Here is an 18,890-nt window from a genome sequence, read left to right on the forward strand (position 1 = left end):
TATTCCTTGCCCTCCTTTCACCCTCCTGCATGTTCAGGCCCCGATCACACAAAATCCTTTTCACTCCATCTTTCCACCTCCAATTTGGTCTCCCTCTTCTCCTCGTTCCCTCCACCTCCGACACATATATCCTCTTGGTCAATCTTTCCTCACTCATTCTCTCCATGTGCCCAAACCATTTCAAAACACCCTCTTCTGCTCTCTCAACCACGCTCTTTTTATTTCCACACATCTCTCTTACCATTACGTTACTTACTCGATCAAACCACCTCACACCACACATTGTCCTCAAACATCTCATTTCCAGCACATCCATCCTCCTGCGCACAACTCTATCCATATCCCACGCCTCGCAACCATACAACATTGTTGGAACTACTATTCCTTCAAACATACCCATTTTTGCTTTCCGGGATAATGTTCTCGACTTCCACACATTTTTCAAGGCTCCCAAAATTTTCGCCCCCTCCCCCACCCTATGATCCACTTCCGCTTCCATGGTTCCATCCGCTGACAGATCCACTCCCAGATATCTAAAACACTTCACTTCCTCCAGTTTTTCTCCATTCAAACTCACCTCCCAATTGACTTGACCCTCAACCCTACTGTACCTAATAACCTTGCTCTTATTCACATTTACTCTTAACTTTCTTCCTCCACACACTTTACCAAACTCCGTCACCAGCTTCTGCAGTTTCTCACATGAATCCGCCACCAGCGCTGTATCATCAGCGAACAACAACTGACTCACTTCCCAAGCTCTCTCATCCCCAACAGACTTCATACTTGCCCCTCTTTCCAAGACTCTTGCATTTACCTCCCTAACAACCCCATCCATATATATATATATAGGGGAGAAAGAATACTTCCCACGTATTCCCTGCGTGTCGTAGAAGGCGATTAAAAGGGGAGGGAGCGGGAGGCTGGAAATCCTCCCCTCTCGTTTTTTAATTTTCCAAAAGAGGAACAGAGGAGGGGGCGAAGTGAGGATATTCCCTCAAAGGCTCAGTCCTCTGTTCTTAATGCTACCTTGCTAATGCGGGAAATGGCGAATAGTATGGAAAAAAAAAATGCTCTCTAAATTTCGCAAAGATGGTTGTACCCTCAGACCAATTATTTCCTCAGTTAATTCTGTGGGTTATTCATCATCCAAAAGGTTAGCTAAACACCTTAGCCATGTTCAATGAAAAATCTCTCCATTGCATTAGATTTTGTAAACAAGGGTGGGAACATAAATTTGCCTGAACGTAAACTCACAAGCTCTGATGTGAATTTCCTATTCACTAAAGTCCCCAATGAGGAAACCATTATATACATAAGGAAGAAATTAATTGATCTCAGTCTTGTATTACCCTGCCCATAAAAATTTTCATTGACTTAATAGATCTTTCTGTTTCCAGTCATGTTTTCCAAGATGGTGAAAGTAATTTTTAGAGACAAAAATTTGGTCTAGCTATGGAAAATCCTCTTAGTTCCATTCTCAGTAACTTATTCATGGAATACTTTGACACTGAGATCTGAACTTTAATCAGTAACCATACAAAAATCTGACTTAGATATGTAGATGATATGTGGTCTTCATGGCCATTTTCCCATGATTGTGAGATTTTCTTTACTGAATTAAATAAAATTCACCCCACCATCAAAGTCCAAATGGGAAAAAGAAGGCAAACTGCCACTTTTTGATGTGTTGATAACTTGGGAATCTGATCACTTATCCTCTAAGATGCAAATGCTGAAAACTATATTCATTATTTTTCAGTGTATGATACTTCTATAAAAATGTTTGTAGTTATGCCTATGTTTTTTATGAGCATTACTGATATATGATCTCAAGTTTGGCAGATGAATGTGGTCATACAAGATGCATCTTTAAGCAGTTATGTTATCCTAAGTGGTTTGTGAACAAGGCTTACTGGAAAGCCATGAAGACATTTCATGCATTTGGTAACAAATATGTGGAAAAGGATGACAGGTACAAGTGTCTGGTGTTGTACTGGAATGTTTCTTTCCAATACAACAATGCTATCACTAAGATCTTTATCAAAAGTAGGACAAATTATCAAAAACTGGGAGAGTTTACGCCATCATCTGCAAGGCCTGTAAAGATGTATACATTAGCCACAAAGGTAAAACAGCAACAGAGATGCCACTGGCACAGTCATTCAGTATGTAGAGGCAACCACGTAATGCGATCGCTTAGCACTGGGAAGAAAATTATCACCATGCAGACCTTAACAACCCAGTCATTTATACCCTCATCTGATTTTGATACCCATAATGTCATTGAATCTGTCTTAGTTGATAATACTAAGAACTTAATTTGTCCCTAGGTAACTTTAAAACACATCCTATTATTTACCATATCATTATGAAAAAATTATTACATATCTCTGTACCCACACCAACCTCACCTGCACAGCCCCCTCCTTAGCCACCACTAATTCCCTCTAATTTTCAGGCCAGTCTGTGTGTTGGTGTTGGGATTTAAAAACTTTATGAACTGTTTGTACCTGATGAGGCAGATTGTCTCTGTGAAATATGCAGTGCAGCATGTATTGAAAAATACAAGTTAAATAAAATCATCTGAACTACCCAACTGTGATTTTACCATATTTATTTTTCATACATATCTTCCATTTCCCGCATTAGTGAGGTAGCATTAAGAATGGAGGACTGAGCCTTAACGGGAATATCCTCACTTGGCCCCCTTCTCTGTTTTTTCTTTTGAAAAATTAAAACGAGAGGGGAGGATTTCTAGCCCCCTGCTCCAACCCATTCTAGTAGCTTTCTACGACATGCACGGAATATGTGGGAAGCATTTTCTCCCCTATCCCCAGGGATATACATACATTTCCCAAATATTTCCTGTATATCACAGAAGGCAACTAAAAGGGGTAGGAGTGTGTGTGTGTGTGTGTGTGTGTGTGTGTGTGTGTGTGGGGAGGGGGGAGGGGGGGAATCCTCCCCTCCAGTTTTTACTTTTCCAAAAGAAGGAACAGAGAAGGAGGCCAAGTGAGGATATTTTCCTATAAGGTTCAGTCCTCTGTTCTTGACACTACCTTGCTAACATGGGAAATGGCGAATATGTACAGAAAAAAAACCATGGAAAGGTCTGTGAGGCCTGAATGTGGATAATGAGCTGTTGTTTCAGTGCATTACACATGGCAGCAAGAGACTGAGTGTGAACGAATGTGGCCTTGTTTGTCTGTTTTCCTGGCACTACCTTGCTGAAGATGGGGGGTGGGGGGTAGTGATGCTGTTTCCTGTGGGGCATGGTAGCACTTGGAATGGATGAAGGCAAGCAAGTATGAATATGTACATGTGTATATATGTATATGTCTGTGTATGTGTGTGTACATGTATGTATATATGCGTGTATAGGCATTCATTTATATATGTGTGTATATGAATGGATGAGCCATTCTTTGTTTTTCCTGGCGCTACCTCACTGATGTGGGAAACAGCAATTAAGTATGATAAAAAAAAATGATAATAATAATAATGATAATAATCATTGCACATTTACAGTTATTAATCTTTCTTATGTTCTCTAATTTTCTCAAATACCAGTTGTCCAAAATTTTCCATTAAATTTCAATCAAGCTTTAGCCTTTACAGAGGAATCACCAGGAAGCTACAAATAAGAGAAAAATACTGCATCACAAAACTTGGGTATGATATGTAGACTGCATCACAAAACTTGGGTATGATATGTAGAATGCAAGCAATGTATAGAAAAACCACATTCACAAAAAACCAACAATACATAGCACATGAGAGCAAGTGAAAACATTAAAAATGATATAAATTAACATCATGAAGGGTATTAGGAGTTACAATCTAAATACAAAATATGGAAACAGAAATAGTGAAAAACTTTTAGTTGAGGTAACACAGAAAAACAATATCAAACGAGGTGAGAATATAGAAAGTCCATCACTAAATACACGAAGTTGGTCCAAGTATTGTACGGATGTGGAGTTGAGGTCACGTTGGGTTCTTCCAAATCTCTCTGATCTTCGTAACCCAGGACCAGGTTGGTAGGTGATGCATTCCTCCTGTCCAGAAATGGTAGACTTGGTAGCTTGAGGCAGGTCAGTGATGTGTCCCATGTGTCCTAAAGTGGCATTAGGTCTACACCTTATTGGCAGGCCATCAAAATGCTGTTTGGCAGTGGTCATGTTTGTCTGGGTGTTGATGACAGGTGCTTTCTCTCCGATGCAAAAGGCTTCTAATATCTGTAGTTTCCTCCAATCACTGCAACTAGTAATGATTTTGGCTTCATTCACAATATCTCTCATTAGTCTTGTTCCATTCTTTTGGTCATGATGTTTGATTCCACCTTCTTGTAAGTGGAGTGAGTGCAGGACGTATTTCCAATCTAGTTAATGTGGTGGGGCTGACTGTACCCAATATTGTATTGGTATTCATATATATATATATATATATATATATATATATATATATATATATATATATATATATATTTTTTTTTTTTTTTTTTTATACTTTGTCGCTGTCTCCCGCGTTTGCGAGGTAGCGCAAGGAAACAGACGAAAGAAATGGCCCAACCCCCCCCCCCATACACATGTACATACACACGTCCACACACGCAAATATACATACCTACACAGCTTTCCATGGTTTACCCCAGACGCTTCACATGCCTTGATTCAATCCACTGACAGCACGTCAAACCCTGTATACCACATCGCTCCAATTCACTCTATTCCTTGCCCTCCTTTCACCCTCCTGCATGTTCAGGCCCTGATCACACAAAATCTTTTTCACTCCATCTTTTCACCTCCAATTTGGTCTCCCACTTCTCCTCGTTCCCTCCACCTCCGACACATATATCCTCTTGGTCAATCTTTCCTCACTCATTCTCTCCATGTGCCCAAACCATTTCAAAACACCCTCTTCTGCTCTCTCAACCACGCTCTTTTTATTTCCACACATCTCTCTCACCCTTACGATACTTACTCGATCAAACCACCTCACACCACACATTGTCCTTAAACATCTCATTTCCAGCACATCCATCCTCCTGCGCACAACTCTATCCATGGCCCACACCTCGCAACCATACAACATTGTTGGAACCACTATTCCTTCAAACATACCCATTTTTGCTTTCCAAGATAATGTTCTCGACTTCCACACATTCTTCAAGGCTCCCAGAATTTTCGCCCCCTCCCCCACCCTATGATCCACTTCTGCTTCCATGGTTCCATCCGCTGCCAGATCCACTCCCAGATATCTAAAATACTTTACTTCCTCCAGTTTTTCTCCATTCAAACTTACCTCCCAATTGACTTGACCCTCAACCCTACTGTACCTAATCACCTTGCTCTTATTCACATTTACTCTTAACTTTCTTCTTTCACACACTTTACCAAACTCAGTCACCAGCTTCTGCAGTTTCTCACATGAATCAGTATGTATGTATGACTCATGGTGAGGTGCCTGAGGATTGGCGGAATGCGTGCATAGTGCCATTGTACAAAGGCAAAGGGGATAAGAGCGAGTGCTCAAATTACAGAGGTATAAGTTTGTTGAGTATTCCTGGTAAATTATATGGGAGGGTATTGATTGAGAGGGTGAAGGCATGTACAGAGCATCAGATTGGGGAAGAGCAGTGTGGTTTCAGAAGTGGTAGAGGATGTGTGGATCAGGTGTTTGCTTTGAAGAATGTATGTGAGAAATACTTAGAAAAGCAAATGGATTTGTATGTAGCATTTATGGATCTGGAGAAGGCATATGATAGAGTTGATAGAGATGCTCTGTGGAAGGTATTAAGAATATATGGTGTGGGAGGCAAGTTGTTAGAAGCAGTGAGAAGTTTTTATCGAGGATGTAAGGCATGTGTACGTGTAGGAAGAGAGGAAAGTGGTTGGTTCTCAGTGAATGTAGGTTTGCGGCAGGGGTGTGTGATGTCGCCATGGTTGTTTAATTTGTTTATGGATGGGGTTGTTAGGGAGGTGAATGCAAGAGTTTTGGAAAGAGGGGCAAGTATGAAGTCTGTTGGGGATGAGAGAGCTTCATACTTGCCCCTCTTTCCAAAACTCTTGCATTTACCTCCCTAACAACCCCATCCATAAACAAATTAAACAACCATGGAGACATCACACACCCCTGCCGCAAACCTACATTCACTGAGAACCAATCACTTTCCTCTCTTCCTACACGTACACATGCCTTACATCCTCGATAAAAACTTTTCACTGCTTCTAACAACTTGCCTCCCACACCATATATTCTTAATACCTTCCACAGAGCATCTCTATCAACTCTATCATATGCCTTCTCCAGATCCATAAATGCTACATACAAATCCATTTGCTTTTCTAAGTATTTCTCACATACATTCTTCAAAGCAAACACCTGATCCACACATCCTCTACCACTTCTGAAACCACACTGCTCTTCCCCAATCTGATGCTCTGTACATGCCTTCACCCTCTCAATCAATACCCTCCCATATAATTTACCAGGAATACTCAACAAACTTATACCTCTGTAATTTGAGCACTCGCTCTTATCCCCTTTGCCTTTGTACAATGGCACTATGCACGCATTCCGCCAATCCTCAGGCACCTCACCATGAGTCATACATACATTAAATAACCTTACCAACCAGTCAACAATACAGTCACCCCCTTTTTTAATAAATTCCACTGCAATACCATCCAAACCTGCTGCCTTGCCAGCTTTCATCTTCCGCAAAGCTTTCACTACCTCTTCTCTGTTTACCAAATCATTTTCCCTAACCCTCTCACTTTGCACACCACCTCGACCAAAACACCCTATATCTGCCACTCTATCATCAAACACATTCAACAAACCTTCAAAATACTCACTCCATCTCCTTCTCACATCACCACTACTTGTTATCACCTCCCCATCTGCGCCCTTCACTGAAGTTCCCATTTGCTCCCTTGTCTTACGCACTTTATTTACCTCCTTCCAGAACATCTTTTTATTCTCCCTAAAATTTAATGATACTCTCTCACCCCAACTCTCATTTGCCCTTTTTTTCACCTCTTGCACCTTTCTCTTGACCTCCTGTCTCTTTCTTTTATACATCTCCCACTTAATTGCATTTTTTCCCTGCAAAAATCGTCCAAATGCCTCTCTCTTCTCTTTCACTAATACTCTTACTTCTTCATCCCACCACTCACTACCCTTTCTAATCAACCCACCTCCCACTCTTCTCATGCCACAAGCATCTTTTGCGCAATCCATCACTGATTCCCTAAATACATCCCATTCCTCCCCCACTCCCCTTGCTTCCATTGTTCTCACCTTTTTCCATTCTGTACTCAGTCTCTCCTGGTACTTCCTCACACAGGTCTCCTTCTCAAGCTCACTTACTCTCACCACCCTCTTCACCCCAACATTCACTCTTCTTTTCTGAAAACCCATACAAATCTTCACCTTAGCCTCCACAAGATAATGATCAGACATCCCTCCAGTTGCACCTCTCAGCACATTAACATCCAAAAGTCTCTCTTTCGCACGCCTGTCAATTAACACGTAATCCCATAACGCTCTCTGGCCATCTCTCCTACTTACATAAGTATACTTATGTATATCTCGCTTTTTAAACCAGGTATTCCCAATAATCAGTCCTTTTTTAAGCACATAAATCTACAAGCTCTTCACCATTTCCATTTACAACACTGAACACCCCATGTATACCAATTATTCCCTCAACTGCCACATTACTCACCTTTGCATTCAAATCACCCATCACTATAACCCGGTCTCGTGCATCAAAACCACTAACACACTCATTCAGCTGCTCCCAAAACACTTGCCTCTCTTGATCTTTCTTCTCATGCCCAGGTGCATATGCACCAATAATCACCCACCTCTCTCCATCAACTTTCAGTTTTACCCATATTAATCGAGAATTTACTTTCTTACACTCTATCACATACTCCCACAACTCCTGTTTCAGGAGTATTGCTACTCCTTCCCTTGCTCTTGTCCTCTCACTAACCCCTGACTTTACTCCCCAGACATTCCCAAACCACTCTTCCCCTTTACCCTTGAGCTTCGTTTCACTCAGAGCCAAAACATCCAGGTTCCTTTCCTCAAACATACTACCTCTCTCTCCTTTTTTCACATCTTGGTTACATCCACACACATTTAGGCACCCCACTCTGAGCCTTCGAGGAGGATGAGCACTCCCCGCGTGACTCCTTCTTCTGTTTCCCATTTTAGAAAGTTAATACAAGGAGGGGAGGATTTCTGGCCCCCCGCTCCCGTCCCCTCTAGTCGCTTTCTACGACACGCGAGGAATACGTGGGAAGTATTCTTTCACCCCTATCCCCAGGGATAATATACATATATATATACATATACACATACACACACATACACATACATACGCACATATACACACACACACACATACATATATATACATATGAAAAATGTAAGAAACAATTTAGAAAACAAATATATATATATATATATATATATATATATATATATATATATATATATATATATATATATATATATATATATATATATATTTAGTTTCAGTGTTCTAAATATATATATATTTATATATATATATATATATATATATATATATATATATTTTTTTTTTGCCTTCACATGCCTTGGTTCTCTACTCGGGCATACAACATTGTTCCAACTCACTCCATTCTTTGCACACCCTTCACCCTCACACACTCACTTATAATTATTATGCTCACTATGAAAGTAATCCTTGCAAAATATCATTTGTGCTTTATATCCAAGTTTCAACAATGTTATAAACAACATCTATCATATTGTAATTTTTCCAAAAGAGACAACTTTGAATATTTGAATAGTATGAATAATAAATTTAAGACTCAAACATGTTGCATGCATCCGCAATCTAAATGCATGACAAAATGCCTACTTCAGAAATCTTTTCAACAACTCAGCACTCTCTTTCCAGTTAATTTTTATGCTTTAGTTATAATGCTTACAAACTTGTGAATGATGACAATACAAAACCAGTGAAATATTTGCAAAATACACCACTGAAACATAATCACTTAATTTACCAGAAAACCACCCTGATAAGTGTCTAATATATTAGAATTTACTCTGCGAGCAAAAATAATGCAGACAAACATACAGACACATGTCATGTTCAGGCTCTGTGGTTTCTTCTAAGGCTGCTCAATCTTGCTCTGTCATCATCAAATCACTAATATATAACTATTCCCTGTGAAGGTCTAGCAAGTTTGTAATATACATCTTTCCTTTCCCCTCAAATTAAGTGTCCTGCACAAGGCTTACAATTTCTTTCACCACAGTAAATTTATGTAAGAGATAGCATGATTTAAGGAAAAGAGGTTTTGCGTTCCTAACCTTTTGAGTTTTACGAGAGAGTGAGCTCAGTCCTGGACAAAAGGGAAGGCTGAGTGAATTGTCCGTATCTGGACTGCCATGATGCATTTGACACAGTAGCATGTATGAGGCTGATTATGAAACTGAATCATCAAGCAGGAATAATGACGAAACTCCTTTGTTGGATAGATGATTCTTTCAGTAATAGGGAACAAAGGATGCATGTCAGAAGAACCTTTTCCAAATGGGTAGATGTAACCAACGGAATTCTACAGGGTTCAGTTCTGAGACCCTCTTCTTGATCTACATTAATGTCTTGCCTGAAGATATAAAATCCTACATGAATATGATTGCAGATGATGCAAAGTCATGAGGGAGGTGAAAAACAAAGAGGATTAAATCAGCTTACAAGGGGACCTAAACAGACTCCAAAGTTGGTTTGAAATGTGGTTGATGAAAGTCAACCCCAGCAAGTATAATGAAGATGGGACAAAGCAAAAGATGGCCTTAATATAATTATTACCTAGCAGGATGTAAGCTTCAAGATTCTGTGAGTGAGAGGGACTTAGGAGTAGTCACTGCCACCAAACTTGCACCAGAGTCCCATATTAGGAGAACAGCCAAGGAGACAAGCTGTCTGATGGCAATTATCATTATATGGATAAAGAAATATTTAGCAAGCTATTCATATCCTAAACATAGCCAAAACTAGAATAGGCTTCTCAGATTTGGTCACTGCACTTAGAGAAGCATAAAGAACTCACAGAGAAGGACCAGAGGAGGACAACAAATATGGTATCAGAATTAAGATAGCTAAGCTACAGAGAAAGGCTGGGGGCTTTAAATTTACCCATCTTGAAAGAGAAAAATATGGGGTGATCTAATCACAAACCTTCGAGTATTCAAAAGAGATTGATGAACTGGATAGTGGATAGTAATTTGACAGGTGCATGGACAGAGGAACCAGAGCATATAGCATGAAATGAAGGAAAAACCTGTAAATAAGGATGCGAAGAAATATTTCTAAGTGGTATAAGAGTGGTGGATGACTAGAACAGATTGACTGAGGAAATTCAGACTGCATACATATATTCAAGAGTTGTATGATAGTACAGAGTTCAAGAGATGGGGCCCTACAAGTGAAAACCTTCCTTTCTGGACATTCCAAATATATGATTACACACTATTTTCATGCCACTTAATTCCTTTTTTTCTTTTTAAATGTTTCATTTCTACTGAACTACACTTCCTGTGCTGCTACTTACAATACTGTAAGGTGTAGATCATCCAAAATATCATATCAGAGTCAACTTAGGGCTAACAACTCCATGAAATAAACTTGATAGTGTATATGTATGATTTACAGAAAAAGAGTTAGCCAAGCACCATCATTTGCCATCCTCCATTCTCCTTTCTTGGAGGTCGATAGGAATCCTTTATTCTTTTAAATGTTCCCTCAGTATAATAGTGTAGTTAAACACAGTGAAAAGCAGCCATTTACTAATACCAAAGGAGTCAACTCAGATGTGGTGGTGTGCATGGAAAAAGGGTCCTCCTACCCACACCTCTATGGTTTATTGCTTGATGCAATTCCTAAGTCTTTTATTAATGTTACTCTATAATTACTGTACTGTTAAAAACAGCACAGTAAAAATACAAAGGAGTCATGTGATCATACCAGGAAGTCAACTTAGGGGTTCTATGTGTGTAATATGTATCGCAAAGAAGTGAGTGTGTATGAAGGGTAGGCCTTGGAGTTTGGAATGGATAGTATGAAACAGCAGGGTTAGGAAAACAAGTTCAAATGCCCTGATATTAAATCTTAAAAGTAGAAAAATATTGCTATAAGGACAAATCACAATAAAAAAAATATCATAAATCATTAATAAGCATATATTTCTCCACTACCCACTCACTGTTCTCAGTACTTACCTACAATTGTAGCGAAGATGAAGACGCCGATGAGGTAGCTAACTATAGTAAAAATATATCTGCAAAGAAGAAAAAATTGATCTGTTACGAACCAAATCTTTGGCGATGAAATACTTTACCATAAGAATGTTCTAAAAAATCACGCTCAAAATGCGGAAAACCATGTTTAAAAAACTTCAGCAAAACTTCTCCATAAAAATATATATATGTATGAAAAAGAAAATATCAGGTATTGTTACGAATGAAAAGTCGTCTAAAAAGTATGGGAAACAGGGGCCCCGGCATATAAACCCGTAGTTTTCGAACTTGACTTTCCAAAATAATGAACTTAATAAAACTGTAGATGCCTAGTGACGTGAAAGAGTCGGGTCTGCCCTCCGCATTTCTCCTCAAAAGATCGTTCGAAAACTTCGGGTTGTATATCAAAGGCTCACAAGTTCCTCACAATTGTTAAAATTCGCACGATACATGCAATATGCCAGACGAATCAGTGAATACTTATGATACGAGTTAGAGATATTATCGTTGGTTTATTCTGTGGCCAAATATTCGGATTCATGTGGAGCCCCGCCCATAAGTTTTCAGAGGAGATGATAGAGAAATGCCACTGAAAGAGATGAATAGGTATCTTAAATTCTGCCAAGAATGACACGAGAGTGTTGACATGAGGTAGGGTCAGCCCGCTCTTTAGTTAAGTGCCAGTTGCTTTAAAAATCATATCTTTAACTCTTAAGATTATCTAATTTCGCCTTGAATAATATGAATCTAAGCCATTTTGAAATGAATTCAAAATGGAATTACGATAAACGCAACAGGAGTTTTACTGGTTATTTCGCAGAGAACATAATATTTTAGTGGACGAACAGAACTTTCCTCTCATAGAACATAATATACTGCTCACTGGGTTAAATGGGAGATTTAGTACAATTGTAGAGAGATACACAAAGCAAATCAATGATTTAAAGGTATATTTATTAAGAGAAAAAACAGCTGCGTATGATAAAACAGCTAAGAAACACAACAGATAGGTCTTGTTATTACATTCAGAAATAAGGTGAAACATTTATTTTGACTAACCCAAAACACTAGACTAAGTATATATATATATATATATATATATATATATATATATATATATATATATATATATATATATAAGTATAAGGCTTACTCTATAGATATAGAAAAAGAGATCAAAATATATCTTACTTTATAATTTTGTAGAAATAAACAAAGAAATTCATTGCTGCAATAGCAATAGACAGATCAAGATGAATTTACTCCAAATATATCTAACAAGAGATAACAGGATTACTGCGACTATATTATGCGATAGATCGATATAGTCACAGAAACTTTACCAAAAGGAAGATTGAAAGTTTTAGTATGACTTTGCAGAAGCGACAGATCCAAAGAGATTCATTGCCACTATATTATAGAGAAATCGAAATGGATCCATTGCGACTGTACTGGTTGATGGATTGAAACTGGCTCACCAGGACTGGTTCAAGATACAAATCAATACTCCCAGCACTATGTCCTCAGTAGACCGGAGTAGACACAAGCAAAAAAGGGTATGGACAGGAAAGCATAAGAGGAAGAATGAGGATTTTGTTTATAACATGAGTTTGGATGTATGTAGTAAAACTCTTGTTCTTTCCCGACACTACTGTGTTGCTGTATCTTTGTGTATATTTGAGAATTAAAGTATGTCTAAATTTTGTATCCTTTTGCATCAAGTGGTGACCAATGATTCAACATATGCTTTCAATTTTCATCATTTATGGTTATTTATTTAGTTTCTTTAATTACAACATTAACATCCCAGGTTTTAATGTGGTTATTCATATATGTGAAAGTTCTATGCACAATGTTTTTACCTGATGTCTATCATATTCTATAATCTAAAATGTCCTTCAAAACTTATCAACTACCCACTAACTTACTTGACCCATCCTTTGCATGTGACATCATTGTACTGGATGTATTTCTCATTACAAGTACTCTTAATATTTTGAGGAGGTTTTTACAGTTACAAAAACTTGGGGTTAATTACATCAACTCTAGCAATGAAGACCTTTATCACATGTAATCAATGAGGTCTGCAATGTTATGTCTCTGGACATGGTTGGACACTTTACATAGTCCAAGTAACTGTCTTGGGACAAAAATATTCTGGTAACAAATTATTATTTTTTAGGATATCACTTGATACATACATACATACATCCATGTGTGCATACAAACCCACAAATATCCATAACTCCACACACACAGATCATAGGGGTTGAAAAGAAAAAGCTGAAATAAAGAAAAATTTATGGACATGAAGTTAGAAAGACAAAACAATTGGAAGAAATCTGGAAATTTGGTAACATATGCAAAGAATAATATCAGTAAGTTTCTGAAGTATTAAGGGAACTGTAGAATAAGGAACATGACTACACTATCACAGTGATTCACAAGAATGATAACTGAAGGAGTGTACGCAGTCTCAAGAATAAAGGCAAGAATTTGGAGAAATGTTGGCCTTTTCTTGGAGGGTGAGCAATGCTTTGATTATTATTGCCCCAGGGCCCCTTTTCCAAGATTTCCTGCCTCTCCCAGGCATTCTGCTTCCAATAGCAGGGAAATAATGGATTCCTTTGAAGCCTTTGGAGTGATTAGTTCTTTGAAGAAAATGTACTACCAATGGTGGTCTCATCAAAGGTGATTTTCATTTGCACTGTAATCTCATGTAAATGCAGTCCAGTAATGCCAGTGATAATTCAAGCATGTAAATTGCCCATTATGCAGATATCAGAGATTATGGAAGGAATTAAGGGATATAATTCAAGGGGGTTAGGAAAAATGGCCTTGAACAGATAATGATGCAGTGGAACGGAACTGCAGGTAATAAATGAAGATATCATGAGGACAATATAATCTGCCTGAGCGAGAACAATCTGTTAGATTTATGGAGCATCAGAGGGTAGGTTTAAGAAAGTCCAGAGCATTCAAGACAAATGTACGATGGTAAAAATGAAAGTTCGAAATAGAAGAGAGGTAAGGGAGATGGGCAAATAATGACTGCAAGAGTTAGCAAAGATATGGGCTCTACTTAAGAAATACAGTGCAACCGGAGGTTAAAAGACGTGAATTCATTATCTTTTAGCTGGAAGAGGACCATAACTTAGGTAAAAAAGAAAGGTTAATGAAAGAAAGTGATGATAAAAAAACTACCAAAAGGAATAGTCATGTTGAGATAAAAGAATCTAAGATAATTAATAGAAATGTTCAAGGCACAACTGAACAACCGAGGATCAAGTTTAATATAGACTTTAGTGGCTAGAAGTGTGACAGAAGTAATGAATACAGCCAAAAGGAAAAACTAAAAGACATCAAAATTGGTTGAACTGTAGAACAGCCAGATCACTAGCTCAGAAAGGCCAAGAATTGTAAATGGTATGGGTCTCATTGAAAAGTACCCTCTTAATAAGGGACAACATGAAGCTTCTAGATATATTTATGGATGACCCAGTAAAACAGTACATGATGGGAAGAATACATGTAACAAAGTTGCTTATATACCATTTTGTAAAGCATCAATGATACTGAATGATTAATCAACATTAACAAAGATTAGCATGTGGCAAGAAGCCAAAAAGTTTCCCCAACACAAAATAAAAAGAAAAGAAATGAGAGATTTGATAATTTCCATCATGTTTGTAAACCAATTTGACGATGATGATCGAGAAAAGTTTCATGAGAGATCCAAAGATTGAGCAATCAGAAGTCATACCAAGGAACTAGGCAAGAAATTTAGAAAATAAGTAGACAAACTTGTTAATGGAAGGAGTAAATAGGCAATGAATTTACAAATTCTGTCATTCTGCAATATGTCTAAGAAATGCAAGACTACAAATCCCTGTCTATACTGTACAAATGAATACTATATTGACACTTAAGTGTTTACACACACACATCTTGTCACCGCACTTAATCCTCAAGGAACTGTAGCCATACTTCAGTGGTTTATGGTGTCAGAACTATAGCCATACTTAAACACTTTAAGGCGTTGGAACTCTAACCATACTAGTATAAGCCACCTCTTCCCACCCTTACTTAAACTGCAAAACACGCTTTATTAGTTTGCAGACATGCCTAATGATACAAACAACTTGATGAACAGTGAGTGTAATCCTTCAGTGTTAGTTACCTAAACAGAAAGATGGGAGTTGTATAACTGATGGTTTTGGTACTCTCGCCATTCTTGGAAAGGCTTCTTCTTTCTGCCCTCATTTAAAAAGGTAGTCATGCTTTATTGGCATTTAGAGGTGCTTTATGCTATAAACAACTACTTTTAGCAGTATAAAAGGTCCTAGGATGTCAGTAACCTATATAGAATGATGGAGGATGGTACAGCCCTAGTGTGCATACTTGGCATGTCCAAGCCAAATGGGCAAATTTGTGAAAGTCTTAAGGGCACTAATGATAATGATGGTGATTTGAAAATATGAAACTGTTAGCACTGAGAAAAGTTCTCTGCACATAAATTATCTTTATCTGGAAATGGAAAGGATATGAGGATGGAAGTATCTATTAATGTCAATAAACCAGCAATAAACAAAACCAATGCAGAAGCCAAGCTTAAATGTTGTGAACATACAGCAACATAAAAGCAATTTACCCGATTTTTCTTTTCTTGATATTTCCTATTCACTGACAATACAAAAGTATTTTCACTCATATTTCAATAACCATTTGTTTTGGGGACTTGCCTAAATTTTCTTGGCTGCATCTTTTAACATACAGAGGTGTACAAAGTTTTCACTGAGACAGTCCAAAGAAGGACATCTGAGATGATACATAAATTATGGGAGATAAGCTACAGCGAGAATAAGAAAGCTGTAAATCTGCCAGTTATGAAGGAGAAATGAGATGGAGCGACCTGATCACAACTTTAAAGATTTTTTTTTTTTATCAGCTGGACTTCTTTTATTGTATGTTGGAGACAACAGCCTTGGGTAAAACTGCACATCACAGGTTGACCATAATTGAAATATGAAGTGTTAAAGAATGAGATAAATAGGGAAAGAGAAAAAATATTCTATGAGGTTTATAGGAAGTGATAAACCTTCTAGAAAAGAGCAGCTTTTCCACAGTTTTGAGGTGTTAAGTGAGAAACATATCACCAGCCCACCTTTGAGTTACAATGGCCATACAGTAATCATGCGATACAGTAGCTTCACAATTATCATGAATACTAGCTAATGGAGGTCGTACAAAAGCAGCCAGCTCTAAAGAGCAGAGATCAATGTAATATCCATCTCTGGGAATAGAAAAGGATGAATACAAACCACATATTCCCTGCGTATCATAGAAGGTGAATAAAAGGGGTGCGAGTGGATGGCTGGAAATCCCTCCCCCCCCATTACTTTCCAAAAGAAGGAACAGAGCAAAGGATTTAAGGCTCAGTCATCTGTTCTTGATGACACCTAGCTCATGTGGGAAATGGTGAAAAAGTATGAAAAAAATATATTTGTAGCAAGGGTACTTAAGATAAAGGTAAAAACCACACGAAAATGAATAATATGAAGTGTCAAGCTCTTTCATATAACTTCATCATCAGGACTGAGTACTAACAGAGTGAACCAGAATAAAATATACCAAAACATAATAAACAGGTGCAGGGATTAGGGTACAGGTCACCTTAAATGACCTCACCTCTCTCAAGGTCCAAACTCAGGTTAACCTAAATTCTGGGAAATATATCTAAAATTTTTTCACTTAAAGTTATCTAATTCATATAAACCAACATTTTGATTCATATCAGTATCTCAACTATGTTTGATTAGAGAAAATTCGACAATATTTCTATTCTTAACAGAGTTATTGCAATTGATAACCTTAACACTGCCCAAATCAATTTCATGACCAAAGATTTTGAGGTGGACAAGGATTGCATTATATTCTTGACCATACTTACTGATTTTATGTTGTTTAACCCAAATATAAAGAACCTTCCCAGTTTGACAAATGCAAAACTGATCACTTTCTGTATGTGGGATATTGTACACACAACCTCTCTGAAAAGTTATAATTTCTGATAAGGCTTTCCCTAATCATGATTGCAAAAGACTATGTTAATATCAGAAGCTTTTAAGAAATCAGGCACATTAAGCAGTACTGGCAAGTTTTTGTTCGTAAAAAATTCTTTAGATTGAACATTGCAAAAAAATTTTTTTTTTAGCAAGATTACAAGCTGAATCAAGGAAATGTTTAGGATACTATAATTCATAACCAATATCATAGATGCTGCAAAGTTCATCAATGAATTCGGGACTACATGTGCAAAATGCTCTAAGAAACATTGATGAAAACACTGAATGTTTCAATTTACTGTGATGAGTACAGTAGCCCATATAGTCACTAATATGTTCATCACAAAGTGAAATGTTCTGTTTTTTCATCAAAGTTTCACAGAGCATTTTGCACATGTGGTCCAGAATCTATTGCTCATTGATGATAAACTCCACAATATCTATGACACTGCATATGAATTACAGTATCCCAAACACTTCCAAAACTCAGCCTGTAATCTTGCTAGAAAGTCTATTCACGATGATGTCTAAATATCCATTTGTAAACATAACCTTTTTAGTAACATCCTATTCTGAGAACTTGCTTAATGTTCCTGTTATGTTAAAAACATCTAATATTTATGTAGTCTTCAGCAATAATAATACAGATAGGGAAAGTCATCAGAAATTCTGTAACTTTTCAGAAAGGTTGTATGCACAATATCCCTTGTAAAGACTGTGATCAGTTTTACACTGATCAAATCGGTAAGGTTCTTAGTATTTGGGTTAAGCAGCATGATAGAGTTAGGTTTGGTCAAGAATCTAATGCAATATTTGTCCCTCTCAAAGACTCTGGTCATCAAACTGATTGGAGCAGTGTTATCACATACAATACCTCATCAGGTAATGGGTGGATACTGTTGAATAATTTCTTATCAAACATAGTAGATATGTTAATATGAATCAAAATGTTGGTTTACATAAATTAGGTAACTTAAGTAAAAAAATGCATATGTTTCCTAGAATATAAGTTAACCTGAATTTGTAACCTGAAAAAGGTATAGTACATTCTGGTTCTCTCTATCTGTCCTCAGTCCTGATGATATCATTATAAGAAAGTACTTGACATTTTGTATTTCTTGTTTCCTTGTAGTTTTACCTGCACATTCTTTCCCTGGGGATAGGGAAGAAAGAATACTGCCCACGTATTTCTTGCATGTTGTAGAAGATGACTAGAAGGGGTGGGAAGCTGGAAATCCTCCCCTCCAGTTTCTTTTTTCCAAAAGAAGCAATGGAGAGGGGGAGCAGGTCAGGATTTTTCCCTCTAAGACTCATTCGTCTGTTCTAGATGCTACCTTGCTAATGTGGGAAATAATGAATATGTATGTCTGTAAGCTGGCAGCCACAAAGAAAATGAATCAAGAAAATGTGAGCACTTTTTGTGATAATTCACATCTTTAAGGTTACATAGATACATTACCTCTGTCCCCCAAAATGTGAATTATTATGAAAGTCTTTTATCTTCATGGTTCA

The 18,890-nt window shown here is 37.6% G+C and overlaps 1 protein-coding gene across 1 annotated transcript in view; it reads right to left on the reverse strand.

Moving 5' to 3' along the window:
• The window catches only part of LOC139749653 (uncharacterized), a 913,398-nt gene that overhangs the window by 152,536 nt on the left and 741,972 nt on the right, over positions 1-18,890 (reverse strand). Inside the window, exon 10 of the mRNA XM_071663824.1 lies at positions 11,296-11,354. Coding sequence (XP_071519925.1) covers positions 11,296-11,354 — 59 coding nt within the window. The remainder of the gene's footprint in view (positions 1-11,295; positions 11,355-18,890) is intronic.

This window comes from Panulirus ornatus, chromosome 7 (assembly GCF_036320965.1).
Source record: "Panulirus ornatus isolate Po-2019 chromosome 7, ASM3632096v1, whole genome shotgun sequence".
In the NCBI taxonomy this organism is placed as follows: domain Eukaryota; kingdom Metazoa; phylum Arthropoda; class Malacostraca; order Decapoda; family Palinuridae; genus Panulirus; species Panulirus ornatus.